The sequence below is a fragment of the Varanus komodoensis genome, unplaced genomic scaffold, assembly GCF_004798865.1.
Source record: "Varanus komodoensis strain SLA01 unplaced genomic scaffold, ASM479886v1 scaffold20_1, whole genome shotgun sequence".
NCBI lineage: Eukaryota > Metazoa > Chordata > Lepidosauria > Squamata > Varanidae > Varanus > Varanus komodoensis.
In genome coordinates this window covers 3,936,645-3,950,865 of record NW_025335587.1, presented here as the reverse complement: position 1 = coordinate 3,950,865, position 14,221 = coordinate 3,936,645, and the positions used below count along the sequence as shown (strand labels likewise).

Genomic DNA, 14,221 nt, shown 5'->3' with positions numbered 1-14,221 from the left:
AGAAGTATCCTATCCAGATTTTGATGCAGCAGTTCCATGCATGGTTTTCAAACTATTTTGTTTTTTTTTCCCCCTCCATAAAGGTTGCTTTTCTTCTCTCACACTCACCACATTCCCTTCTGCATTGACACAGTGACCATTTTGCTGTCTCCTCCACAGTGCCTACATTGACAAAGCCAGTGACACAGCTGAGCAGATGGTTCTGATAGATAGCCAGCTGAACTCACCAGAAGGCCTGGCAATGGATTGGGTTCATAAGAACATCTACTGGACAGATTCAGGGAACAAGACCATTTCGGTAGCCACAGCTGATGGGAAAAAGAGGAAGACACTGTTCAGCACTAATTTAAGTGAGCCCAGAGCCATTGCAGTGGATCCAACACGTGGGTAGGTATGAAGGAGGGAACAATCTATATTGTGGAACGCATTCCTTACTCTGCCTTGTTTCTTTTCAGCTCCACACTGTAATGTACAATGTAATCAGAATGTATTGTATAAGCCATTTGATTAAGCAAGTCAACATTAAAAACCTCTGATTGCTAGACTGACTTTATCTTAAAATGTATAATGCTGGTAATTGTTATATATTGTTACATGAGTACCAAGGGACTGAAGTTCATGGATTTTTAGAATCTTCCATATTCCAGGCAGACAACCCTGTCAGATGTCCTTTTGTTCCCCCTTCCACTGCCAATCTCCACAGTTCTTTCACTTGGAAGACTCAAATTACAGTTTGATTTAGTTCAATGAATTCATAAACTCTAGTTCCCATCCTGCTAAAATTATATGAATATTTGTGTTTATATGCATTAGTTTCTAGATGAATTCATACCAAATCAGTCATGGAAACATCACACAGCTGCAGCACTAATGGGTAGCCGTTGGTTGAGATTATGCTTCATGATTAATCATGATTAACCAAGACACTGGCAGTCACAAGAATTACTTCATTGGTGTGGGAGTGTCCTCAAAGGAATGAATAAATGAATCCTCTTTAAAGAATCCAGCCATATGGATTCTTTAAAGAGTACTAATGTGTTCATGTGGTTTGAGCAAGTTCAAGGAAGCAGCAAACTACAGCAACTCAGAATTAGCATTGTGACTTTAAATTTATATATAGTTTACTTCAAAAGGCATCATTTTTTAGTATGGGACCTTGTGCTATCTGCTTTCTGCTGTTCTCTCATAGATTCATGTATTGGTCTGACTGGGGCGATGCAGCCAAAATTGAGAAATCTGGATTGAATGGTGTGGATCGACAAGTTCTTGTGACAGACAACATTGAATGGCCCAATGGTATTACACTGGGTAAGCTGCAGAACTGGGTCTGAGGAACTTCTAGGTGGGAATGGGGTGCTTCTAGCATGAGCAGCCAGAAGGTAATGCACTACTCTTCCACCTCTTTTTCCTTGATGGACTATTTGTTTTGAGGAAAGAGAAGAGAAGGGAAAACACAGGAAATCTACAAGTAGAAGATGACATCCAGAATTCCTGTAAACATCTATGAGTGTGTCAGGGCAGTGGCATCATAAAAGCCTCATCTGGAAGCAGCCCAGGTCATTTTCAATTGCAGAATTGCCTAGGAACAAGAAACCTAGAAAACTGCCTTACACCAGATCAGATCATCGATCCATTTGGCTCAATAATGTTATCGAGGGTTTCAGACAGGAGCCTTTCCTAATCCTGCATGTAGATGCCAAGGACAGAATGTGCTTTACCACTGAGAAACAGTGCTTTCCATGGATGCTGGCATCCTTAGATTTTAAAAATAAGGAAGGAGATAAATAATTATGCAGGTCTCAGATGTATAATTTTACCAGTCATCTACATGGCAAGTCCGTTCAGTCTAATACCAACTTTTGCTGATGGAGCTTATCCTGAATTCTTCCTGCTGATTGAGCAATTTGTGCTCTGCGCAGAGCTTCTTTGAAACTTTCTCATAAGGCCAATATGTGGGGGATGAGGGAACAATATCTTGGCTGTCCCTCTTTTTTAAAATTTAAAAGTGGCATAAATTCTTTGGCTTGAAGCAAAAAGTAGGTGAGTACAAAGAAGCATCTGAATAATATTTTTTCCATTAAAACTTTAAAATCAACATATGCTGTTGAGTATTAGACCATAGTCTTTTCCAAAAAGCATGGAATAGTTATTTAAATATATGATAACAGTGGCAAGAGTTACAATTGCAGCAAAGTGGAATGCAGAAGATTGCCCAACTACTGAAGACTGGAAAAATAAAGTAGCTGAGTATACAATGATGGCAAAACTAACCAATAGAAGACCTGCCAAAAGAAACAATTTAATTAATAATCAAGAAAACGGAACTCCTAAAAATATTATCAGTGAGCTTTACCTCGATGTTAAAGTTAAGATGTTTACAATTAGTTTGATAAACTACGTCAATTTGCTTACAGGTCTTAATTAAGAACTGATTGACTTAACTGTGGGTAGAAATGCTTGCTTTTTCATGAACTTACTAGATGTTGATATATGCTATATTTGTGTAACATCCCTTGGTATTCTTATTCTTTTTCTTTATTTGTATTTTATCTCTTTTTTAGAAAAATAATAAAAAAAATAAAAAGCACACTATCAAGCAACCTCCAGCAGTTTTCGCAGGGGGAGGTGGTACAGGGGGAGAAAGACAACTAAGGAAAGATGATTTTGAGCAAAAAAAAAAAAGTGGAGAAGGAAGTAGTTTTGCAACTTCTCTCCCTTCCTCTGCAGTCTGAAATTGTAGCCACCCACAGCTACTTTTCCATTTAAAAAGAGAGATGGGCAGAACACTGTTCATAGATCTCCTTTCTGTCATCTAATTTGGCCTTTACCTGAATTGCATAGGAGATGTTTGTGGGGTAAGATGAGCAAGTAGATGGATAGCCACTTACCATACCTTTTGTCCTCTCATATTAACCATATAGGATGGCATTTGGCACCACAGACTACAAGCAAGAGGCAATTAAAAATAGTGCCAAGTGCTGCTGGTACTATTAATGCAGATGGGGTTCAGGGTTCAAGAACTATGAATATGGCCTCTTGCATGTCTTTCACATGCAGTTGCTTGGGACCTGGCCCTGGAGCCTGGCTTGGTGCTGAAGGACTGTGCATATAAGTGCAGAGAAAGGACACATTAGAACGGAGACTATCCCCATTGCTCCATCATTATTCCGTCATTGCTCTGTAGTGGTTTAGATTCTGCAGGCTGGGCAAGCCTGCCTTATCCATTTACACAACACACATGTGCATGGGTCTAAGCACCATCACACTGTGGCATGAGGGAGTCAGTACAGTGAACTCTTATATGAGTAACAACAACAATATAATCCACCTGCCACTCTTGTCCTCCATGCATTGTTTATGATTTCCCAAGATGGTGATACCCACAAGAGAAGCACAAAAACAAGAGGGACAAAGGGAAAAGGTAGTAGATATAATACTGCCTTTATGTGTTTGCTCTTCAGATTTATTGAATCAGCGCCTTTACTGGGTAGACTCTAAGCTGCACGTGCTTTCAAGTGTTGATTTCAACGGCAGCAACAGGAAAGTTCTCATCTCTTCTGTGGATGACCTGAGCCATCCATTTGGATTAGCAGTGTTTGAGGTATGAGACCAGGAGTTGGGACCAAGCATTGCTTAACACTGAGCTAAACCTGGAGCTACCAATGCTAGCCAAGATTAGTAGATGACCAGTTGAGTAGGGTGTGGCACTTGTCTAGGTGCAAGCCATGTTTCATATTCAAGAAATGTCCTTACTCAGAACTGGAGTCCTTGTCAGGACTGGGGAGGGAGGGAAGGAAGACCGCAGGATACTTTTGCAACATAAAGCAACTGTGACTGGTGCTGGCTGTTCAAGTGTGCCCTTGCAGAATTACTTTGTTGGCATCATGCATTTCTTTTGTCGTGCACCTGCACATCTTCCTTTCTTCTTTTCTGATATTGGTGCCTTTCCACTTTTCCTTTAATATGTCAGAATCTGTGTTCAAAAATTTTTCTCACTGTGGTAGAAACAAGGTCTAATAAGGTTTGTAAATGTAAGAATGTGGCTTGCTTACCTCATATAATATGCTCAGTTTGCAGCATTTGGAACTACTGCTTCCTTTCCCCAAATGTAAAATTTCAGAAGCCAGAATGACTGTGTTTCTGAACAAGACCAAAATATTCATTCTTGAGTATATGTTCAGTTAGAGAAGCCAGTCCAGCACTCTACCTGCTGCACCACACTCATTTCTCTGGCATCTTCACCTTTCTACAACGAAACCCCAGGGGGGTGCTTTGCGCCTCTCCTAATCCACAGAAGCATTTGTGAGCATGTGAGCTTGTTCCTGCTGGTTAACAAAGGAAGGTCATCTTGCTGTTCCTTGCTACACATTTTTCTGCCATTCATCCTGAACTATGCAGTTCTCTAAGAAATTGACTGGTGCTTGTTTGACATATAAACTAATTTAATAGAAGTCACACCTTTGGAAGAGGAAGGACAATCGGGCTAGAATGCCATTTTTGCCAGGATACCAAGGATTGCTGCACTTTATAATAAACCCCCTCAAATCCTCTTCATGGGCCATCATGATCCCAAAGTAGAGAAACTCAGCTGAGAGCCCAGGCTGGCTTCATGACAAGTAGGCAGAGCTTGTCTGACTTCCTGTTAGGGGTAACTTGGATGTTGAATTGCTTTTCCTTAACAACCTTGTTTATACAGACATCCCATTCTTGCTTTTTAAATAAGAAATAATGAGAGAATAGGTGATGGGAGTTTGAATGATAGACTCCAACTGACCTGACTTTACCTTTAGCCCTCCAAAAGCAACAACTAAAGAAGTCACCATCTCCTCTTCCTTTTCCTAGTAATGCAACTGGAGCTAAGCAGCCTGAAGTTTCTATTACGTGGGCTTGTTCAATGTTTGATTCTGAGATAGCTCACAATTTGATCCATCTCTCAGTTGACTTCTGTGTGCATGTCATTTTTCTGGACCTGGAATTGCAGGCATGTAGGATGTGCACCTCTGTGTGAATCTGTCTTCCTGCATTGCCTTGCTTTCAGTGGGATGCATAGCCAAACATTCACCCCACTGAAAATAGTGCAATGCAGACAGACAATATCTACTCTCAGATGTTCACTCAGTCTGTGCAGTTTGTATGTACAAAAGTTAGATTCTTAGTTAGATCAGATTAAGGAAGCATGAAGCAGTGGCGAGTAAAGATAATGGGAGAAACCCCTTCCTTCTTGCTCTGCTGCCCTTCTACCTGCATATAACAGAAAAGCGAGTTCAACATAGTTTGAGAACACTTACAGAAGTTTTCATAAATGTTTCCATGGAACTTCACTCTTCATGATTTTCAAAAATAAATGCAAATATATAAAGTTATAATACCATGATACAGAATCTCTGCAGGAAGACACATAGAGACATGTTGAAAGAACATGGAGGATCTGTGGGACTAATCTGTGTCCTGAGTTGCCATTGCAGTGGCAAAAACACTTCCCCGCTGCCCATGTTTGCTCAACACAGGAAAGGACTCTCCACACCTACTGAGGTACATGGAGAGGGGGATCTTAATTAGGCCAGCGTCCTTTCTGTGAAGGGGCTCTACACCCACTTGTGCAAAGCCCTTTCTCGTGTTTTTGAACTGCTCAGCCAGTAGGAGAACCTTTCCACTGGGGCTGTAGCATGGGAGGGATTAGCCCTGCAGCCCTCCCCACCTCATGTACCTTCAATATGTGTGTGGTGGGAAGGGTCATGTGATGAACTACTGCCTTTCAAAGAAGTGTTGGACGAGGCAGGGATGACCCAGCAGTGCAGCAGGCTGAAGTAGCCTGTTTTAGGTGGTGTCCTGGGGAGTGATGGAAGAAAGCAGGAACTTTCTGCCTACTGCACTTTCTGTGCATCAGTTGACTGATGATGAACTTTCTGACTGATGCCGTAACGGTTGGCCATAGAGAAAGCTGTGTGGGCCATCACCTGGGCTCCACTTTAAGTACCAAAACTATTTGGCCAGTACTGGGAGTAGGGCTAATTGAGTTTAACCTTGGATGGGTAAAAGTAAGGCCCTTCAAAATATTGAGTCCATTGATATCAGTGAACTCTATAATACCTCCCAATATTCAGGAAATACAAGGTTAACTGAACTCTTGTTTGCTTTTTCATATCTAGAAAGCATTGTGTATGACTTGGTTATTAAAATAAGACACTGAACTATAGGAAGGCAATGCTGAAAAGGCTTTCACAAGTACATGATATGCTCTCCTTTTGCAGGACAGAGTATTCTGGACTGACTTAGAAAATGAGGCAATTTTCAGTGCCAATAGGCTGAATGGTCTAGATATCTCGATTTTGGCTGAGAACCTCAATAACCCACATGATATTATAGTCTTTCATGAGCTGAAACAGCCAAAAGGTAAGGCATGTTTTCACCATATATACTGACATATAAAGTGACTTACATGTAAGACAAGGTTAATATTTTGGGCCGTTTTTCTGGTGTTTGTCATATGCCAAGCATATAAGATGATCCCCAATTTTTGCTTCACTATTTCTGGTTTCAAGGGTCCTCCAAGGTATATCTCCAGAAAAGAACTGTGAATATCTCTAGAAAGAACTGTGAATATCTCTATAGTCCATGTCCCCTGAGTGACAAAACATGTTAGTGCTGAGTATGGTGTCCCCAAACAGAATCCATAGAAATATTTGCTGTTTTCCCTAGAGATATTTGTAGTATTTCCACTTTCAAAGGGTTCTGCAGTTTCAGACATCCACTGGGGGAGCCTGAAGGAGCCTGCAAATAAGGGGATCCTATTGTATGATGAAAAATTTTCACCTGACAAATAAGACAACCCCCTGATTTTTGCCTTGCTGTTTCTAGTTTCAAGGGTCATCTTGTATGCCAGTATATATGGTAGTTCGGTAATGGTCCACTACTACTATCTAGCATTACAAGACTCACAGCAAAGTATTCTTGTTGGAAAATCCTCCAATATCTTGTTTATTTTGTTACATTATTTTCTATTTTCTACTACTTTGGCTCTTTGCTGGGGGAGGGTGCTTCTCTAGCTGAAGGGAGAAGTTAACTTTTTGGAGGGAGACTTTGGCTTTCAAGCACAGTTGCATTTGCGAAGCCATGAAATTATTATGATGGGACCTCGAAAGGTTAGGATTAGCAGATCCAGTTCTTTAAACTACTATAGGATGGTATAACAAGGATGTTTAAGTTCTGAAAGTACTAATGAACTTGTAAGGCCCAAAAAACCTACAGTGCTTTCAGATTCCTTTTTAAAAGGAGATTATAAGAATAAGCTTCTTAGACTTTTCTCTACTGTACTGGTGCCCTCTGCTGTTCATACAGTTCTTTTAGAAGCACAGAAATTAGATGGGTTAAAAAAAACCAATCTTTTAGATTGATACTAGCACCATTCCTCATTAACTGAATCATAGGAAATAATTGGGGTTCCCACAGACTACTTAAGCAGCCAAACTGATGCATTCATTCATCATGTGCGGTAGGGTATATGAAGCTTTCTATAGAGTAGTGAAGGACTGTTTATTTGTAAACAATCTCTTACTTCCAAGTAAACTTATTTAAACTGAAGAAGGATTGCCTTCTGATGGCATGTATGTCCCATTATGAAAATCCATCTACTAAATTTTAAAACAAAACAATTAAAAATATTGCCACCACTTTGCCAGATAATAGGAATCCTTGAAATTGTCCCTAAGTGATAAGATTCCTGGAAGAAAAATCCCAAAGGCTATGAGAATGAAACAACACTGGTAAAGACTTGATGGTGCTGAATTCATAATCAGTTTCTAGCAGGAACATAATCTTTATTATTTTCTCGCCCTGTGCATAGCTCCAGATGTTTGTGAGCAAAGTTCTCTGCCAAATGGAGGCTGTGAATACCTTTGTCTTCCTGCACCCCAGATCTCTGCACACTCTCCAAAGTATACATGTGCTTGTCCTGACAATCTGTGGTTGGGTCCTGATATGAAAAAGTGCTATAAAGGTAAGGACAGCTGCTGTTCACTCTGTACACTTTCTCATGCACTATTTAGGGCAAGTCCAGTGGAAGTTGTACCCTGCTGCCCTTTGCAACACTCTGAATAAGCACTTTCTACACTGAATGGACAGTATATACTTTTTTTTGCCTTTCCCCTTAGTCAGAAACTTCAAACATTGGTTCCTTGACATAAAGCTTCATAAGATGTTTGATGTTATTGAGAATGTTATTCTCCAGTTCTGCTATATGCTTAGTGACAGAAAACACATTTGCTCCTGCATATTCACAAACAACCAATTATTAATAAATAATGGATTATTTAATCATGGGATATATGCCCTGGGTAACCAGCTGTATCATAAGGAAGCAAAAGGGGCTTCTTCTGTTTTAAAACTTTTTAATAAGCTTTTAATAAAATCTAAAGTTTTTATAAACTTTAGATTTTTAAAACTTTTCAGTAAACAATAACTAAATAAATACATTGTCCAGAATTGCACACATATTCTAAAGATGGAGCCATCATGTAAATTCTTCTTGCCCAGATTTTGGATTATCTTGTCCAGTTAAGACTAACATCTGGAGTAAATGGAGAATGTATGCATGCATGCATGCATGTATTTATGATATTTGTATGCTGTCCTTTGCAAAAGCCTCAGGATGGCTTACACAAATAAAATTCCACAATAAATAACAATATCTAAATAGCATAAAACATTCCAATATATCCTCTCTTAATAAAATTAATTTTGTGTAGCTTTTGAATAGCTTTTTTGTGTACCTAAGTTGTGTAGCTTTTGAGGCAAATGTATATTATTATATTTCCAGAGCTTCCAGCTACCTCAAGTAACACACCTACTACTACTCCTCTTACTACTGCTAAAACCCACTTGCCCAATTTTACTGCTGTTGTGACAACCATGACTACCACCATCTTTGTTACAACCAGCAACACCAGCAATATTAGAACAGAAACCCAAGGAACCACGTCACGTGTCTTCCTGGGCACTACCAGCATTCCTTCAGCTACAACCCCAGCAGACTCAAGAATGACAACACCAGGAAACAGCAATCTCTCGCAGCACTGTAAGTAATGTGGCTTAAAACCATTTTCTCTTTCTGTTTCCTGACTTGAAAAACTGGGCTGGTAAGCCACAGGATGTTTGAACTGGCAGTATATAACTCTGTGCAGACCTGGATTAACCGTCCTATGTAATATAAATCCTATTAGGCTTGTCTCTTGTTCTCCCAGTGGCACCTCAGGGAGACAGTATGGTGTAGTGGTTAAGAGCACAGGACTGGGACTCAAGCGATCTGGGTTCTAGTCCCTGCTCAGTCATGGGCAGCATTTCAATAGCCACTCTTTGTCAGTGACCTAGCAAAGGTTGGTGAAGTTGTACAGCCTTTGGTTTACCCAGCACAATGTCATTAGAGTTAATACTGAAGCATACTTGGATACTGTGCATGGTCCCTTTTTACGGTAGTGGACGCAACAAAATGATTCTGTTGTCCCTAGATGTTCTCTCTGGCCAAGGGCTGTGTGGTGCCTGTGGGGCAACAGACCCACTTGAACGAAGTCCAGCATAAGCACCGTTCTGATTGTTAGCAGATGCAATGAGGAGACTATTGAAACAAATTCTAGCATGCCACAAGCATGTGAAATAAGAATCCCGCACACTTTATACGCAGCCAGTGACCTGCACAGATGCAGAGTATATTTGTTATTCTGATAGCTAATTGATGCCTCTTTGTTATTCTTTGCCGATGTGAGGCTCCCATTTTCCTTTCTCCGGGCATCTCCTCCCATTTTCTTTTCTCCTGACTTGAGGTATTCATCTATGTCTGCCATTAGACAGAAGCACTGCATGCAGAAAGGCCTGTGTTCTGTCCCTGGCACTGCTTGGTAGGGCTAAGAAAATCCTGCCTTCAGCCCTGGAGAGCCGCTGCCAGTCAGTGTCAACAGTACTGGGCTAGATGGAGTAATGGGCTGACTCAGTATAAGGCAGTTCAGTTTCCTGCATTCCTATGCCAGTTACGAGGCTTTTTCCCTCCTTCCCCCTGCCACCCTCCTACGCAACTGGTATTACTTCTGGGAGCTCCTTCAACCTACTGGGGTACTTTTCAGGGTGTGCAGGGAGCTACCAGAGAAAGGGGGAATAACTTCTTCCTGGTTCTCCTTTCATGGATTCTACCAAGTGTGTGTGAAAACACAGGTGTCTGCTACCATGTGACTTCCAAACACACATAATTGTAGGAAAACAATTTGTACCATTTTCTTACATTGGAGGTCTAGAAGTTATTTTTCAGTGTAGGTTTTATCTCACTAGTACAAAACATGTGGGCTGCAGATCACAGTGAAGCTTCTAGCCACAGGATAAAGAGTTCTTCTTCATGGACTCCATGCATTACAAATACAGGCTCTGCACAAACTGACATTTAAAGAACTCTGACAATGGCTAGCAATCTATTAAATTGGTTGGTATCTCAACCTCCTCCCCTCCCTCTTCAAGGAGTATCCAGCAGGGACGGGTCTGATAACTTCCTGAAAACCTTAACAGTATAGCCACTCAATGCAGATCCATAAATTCATTCACAAATTCATCATCTTGGCTTGTCTTCATGTCATAGCTTCCTGTGCTAAGGACATCTTGAGCCAGGGTGGTCATTCCTCTGTCCTTTTATTAAAAGTTATTTTGTGTTAACTGAGTCTGGATCCTATAATCACAATGTTATGGCTGTAATCCATGTATTAGTTTTTGTCTGGATCTAAACTGATCTTCTCTGGTTGTAGATGCTAACGATGGACAAGGGTTTGGATCAACTGTGATGGCAGCCACTATAGGAATTATTGTTCCTATTGGTAAGCATATTTGATTATACTTAGAGCACGGATTTCTCTGTTCACTTCAGTTTTGTGGACCTTTTACTGGCATAAAGAATTCACAGACATCTGTGTGTGGGCAGGGGCTCAGTTGGAGAACTAGGACCTTCCTAAGGCAATATTCCCTCCTCTCTCTCCTGTTCTTTTTCTCTGCATAGTGGTGATTGGTTTGCTGTGCATGGGAGGGTACCTCATCTGGAGAAACTGGAAACGGAAAAACACAAAGAGCATGAACTTTGATAATCCTGTATACAGGAAGACTACAGAAGAGGAAGATGAAGATGAAATCCATATTGGGAGAACAGCGCAGATCGGACATGTGTACCCAGCAGTAAGTGTGTGACTTTATCTTCTAATGACAGCTCATATAAATAGAAGTTAAGTCTATCTGTCCTCCATCTCCCAGTCAAAGGATTTTAGTGTACATGAGAATCATAGCTAACTTATCCTCACAATATGGAAGAAGGAGGTGCATTTTCATGTGAGAGACAGCCACAAAGAGAACATAATCTGTGTCCTTTTTCTGGTAATTTCTAACAGCTGTATGGACAAGTAGATAGCAAACGCTAAAGCCCAAACATGTGGGAATTACAGGGATCAGATGTGTGCTCCATGAAAACATATGTGCAATGCAGACATGTCCTCAAGATACAGTTCTACGTATGACTTAGAGGTGGAGTGAGGTTACCTTCTAATATGACTACGTTAAGTATGATAGGAATATATATGTTATAAATATTTAAGATAGATATATGTAGGATATATCATAGAAGTGAGCAGGAGCAGAGTTCCTTCATGTATAATGGAAGGAGACTCAACCAAGACTGTTAAGACTTTAGTGTTTCATCTTTCGCTACAGGCTGGACTCTGGCCTTGTACCTTATGAGCAGTCTCATGGAAAGCAACATGCACTCCCATGAATGCAAAGATTCGGCATGAATACTTTCAAATTTAATTTGGGTTAGTAAAACAATCTGAAAGATCCCTTGACTTTACCAGATATTTTGCTGTACCAGGTGGTTTACTGATTACAGTGAGACTCTGGGCAGGTTTGTACAACATGACAAACCATGGTGGTTTTTTACCATTATTGTTCTATCATGTCACCCAAACCCCATCATGGCGTTTCAGTGTGATTTATTCGGTCTTTGGAAACCACAAACAGAAACAACAGTCTGTACTATGGCTTCTCCATACCATAATGACCTGTTGTGTTGATGGAACTCAGAAAACTTAACCCATTGTTGTATGAAGGCCAGAACTAGCGAGCTGCTTTGGAAGAAAGCACTGCCAGTTGCTGTTTTGCTCCACCTGCCTCTTGCCTTGAAGAGCTTCTCTGAGGCAGGAGCAGACAATCAACTGGGCTTTACTGCAGAAAGCAGTAATGGCACTCAGCTGATTCCCCTGCTGCCCTTCACTTGACCAAGTGTGAGGGTGTAATCAGCTGAGCAGCATAGTGGGCATCAGCATGGGATGCCTCTCTTGGAAGGGGGAGAGGGGTGAGTGACACCTCTCCTTTATTGCTGCTGCTTGCAAGAAAGGCACTCAGACAGGCTCTTGTTGGTGATGTCTCTCCCAGAAGCAGGAGTGAGAAAGCAGTGCCACCAAAAGAGCACCACTGCCTAGCTGGCTCTCTTTCCTCTTACTTATGCAAGGAAGCAGCTTTACTCAGGTGTACAAGTTGGGGGAACAGAAAGAAAATTTCTGGGCAGCACATTTGCACAGTGCCACCCACCTGATTGCACCCCTCCCCCTGAGCATGGATCAGGCACTCCCCTCCAGCCCCAGAGAAGCTGCCTGATTAGCTCCCTTGTTTTCTTCACTGTGCTTCAGGGCAAGCCCTATTTGCACAGCAGACTGTTTGACAGTCACAAGGAGCTGAAATTAGCTTGTACTTATGCCTCTCAAAGGGAGGAACCAATTTCTCCCCTTGGTGTCTCCTGGGATACCTCCTGGAAGACTGAGAGGGAAAGAGATATCAGGATGGGGGAGAATTACCACCATGAACCGGATGGTCTGTCAGGCAAATTGAGGTAAAAGAACCATGTGCAGGTTTGCTTGTGATGTGTGACCCCAGCCTCTAAGCCAGTGATGGTGAACCTTTTAGAGACCAAGTGCCCAAACTGCAACCCAAAACCCACTTATTTATCGCACAGTGCCAACACTACAATAACACCTCAAAACTGAGGGTTCAGTTTAGAAAAAACACTCCCCTAATCCTAATACAGGGGTAAAATAGCATTGAAAAGAGGGTGATTTTGAAAAAGCCTTCCTTGAGTACCTTTTCTGTACAGCTCATCATTTCTGTCCATTCTAAACACATTCCAACCATCAAAATCATGCCAGGACCCCTCATTTTTCTAACCCTAACTGAGTTATGGTGAACCTTTTAGAGATGAAGTGCCCAAACTGCAACCCAAAACCCACTTATTTATCACAAAGTGCCAACACTGCAATAAAACCTGAAAACTGAGGTTTTAGTTTAGAAAAAACAACTCACAGGCAGTCCAAGCAAATATATATGTATCCTTGGCAGTGCACTGAATGGCCATTCAAAAGTTCGGATGAGTTGCGGCTAATGAGTCGCGGCTCGTGACGTCATCGCCTGGCACCGCTACTCCTTTCTGAGCATGCGCATGGACCCTGTGTGCACTGTTGCCCGATACTTGGATGCTGGGGCGACGCTGGGGCGACTTGGCTCATGTGCCGGCAGAGAGGACTCTGTGTGCCCGCTGTGGCACGTCTGCCATAGGCCCGCCACCACTGCTCTAAGGCATGCATGACCTGAGCTATTCCAGTCCAGAATGGGCAGTAGGTCCTCTTCACCAAACCATAAGGGAGTAACAGATGTTATCCAGCTAGTAAAACACTGAATGGGATCATTTGTCTGTCCATCCCTACAGTTTCTAGGCAGCATTGTCAACATACTGGAGCATTAACACATTTTTCTTTCTCAACAGCGTGTAGCATTAAGCCTAGAAGATGATGGGTTGCCATGAGGACTACACCTACTCCAGTTCCACAGCCAAATCAAGAGATGAGCACGGAGTACAGCTGCTGTGAATCATGGAATCCACCTTCTTCTATGTCCTTCTCCTCATTACCTTCATTATTTATGTTGTAGAAGGGTAACCACAAAGTTGTAATGAACTGCAAACATCCAAAGGATGTGATAGTTTTGTATGTATAATCTTTTATACACCTTTTTAACTTCTTGCACTATCCATCTGTAACTGTGAGGAGACAGCTCTGCTGCTGAGCTACTAACTCAGTGTGTACATCCAGCCAGACCCAAGGGGCAGCAGCTTACATTTTAAAAAACTATATTTATAGAGCGTTTGTAAATACATCAA

At 41.5% G+C, this 14,221-nt stretch overlaps 1 protein-coding gene across 1 annotated transcript in view; it reads left to right on the top strand.

Moving 5' to 3' along the window:
• LRP8 (LDL receptor related protein 8) overlaps nucleotides 1-13,867 on the top strand; it is a 224,408-nt gene extending 210,541 nt beyond the window's left edge. The window contains exons 10-18 of the mRNA XM_044430436.1: nucleotides 160-387; nucleotides 1,190-1,308; nucleotides 3,462-3,601; nucleotides 6,252-6,393; nucleotides 7,844-7,996; nucleotides 8,816-9,073; nucleotides 10,779-10,847; nucleotides 11,027-11,199; nucleotides 13,829-13,867. Coding sequence (XP_044286371.1) covers nucleotides 160-387; nucleotides 1,190-1,308; nucleotides 3,462-3,601; nucleotides 6,252-6,393; nucleotides 7,844-7,996; nucleotides 8,816-9,073; nucleotides 10,779-10,847; nucleotides 11,027-11,199; nucleotides 13,829-13,867 — 1,321 coding nt within the window. The remainder of the gene's footprint in view (nucleotides 1-159; nucleotides 388-1,189; nucleotides 1,309-3,461; nucleotides 3,602-6,251; nucleotides 6,394-7,843; nucleotides 7,997-8,815; nucleotides 9,074-10,778; nucleotides 10,848-11,026; nucleotides 11,200-13,828) is intronic.
• Nucleotides 13,868-14,221: the final 354 nt, after the last annotated feature.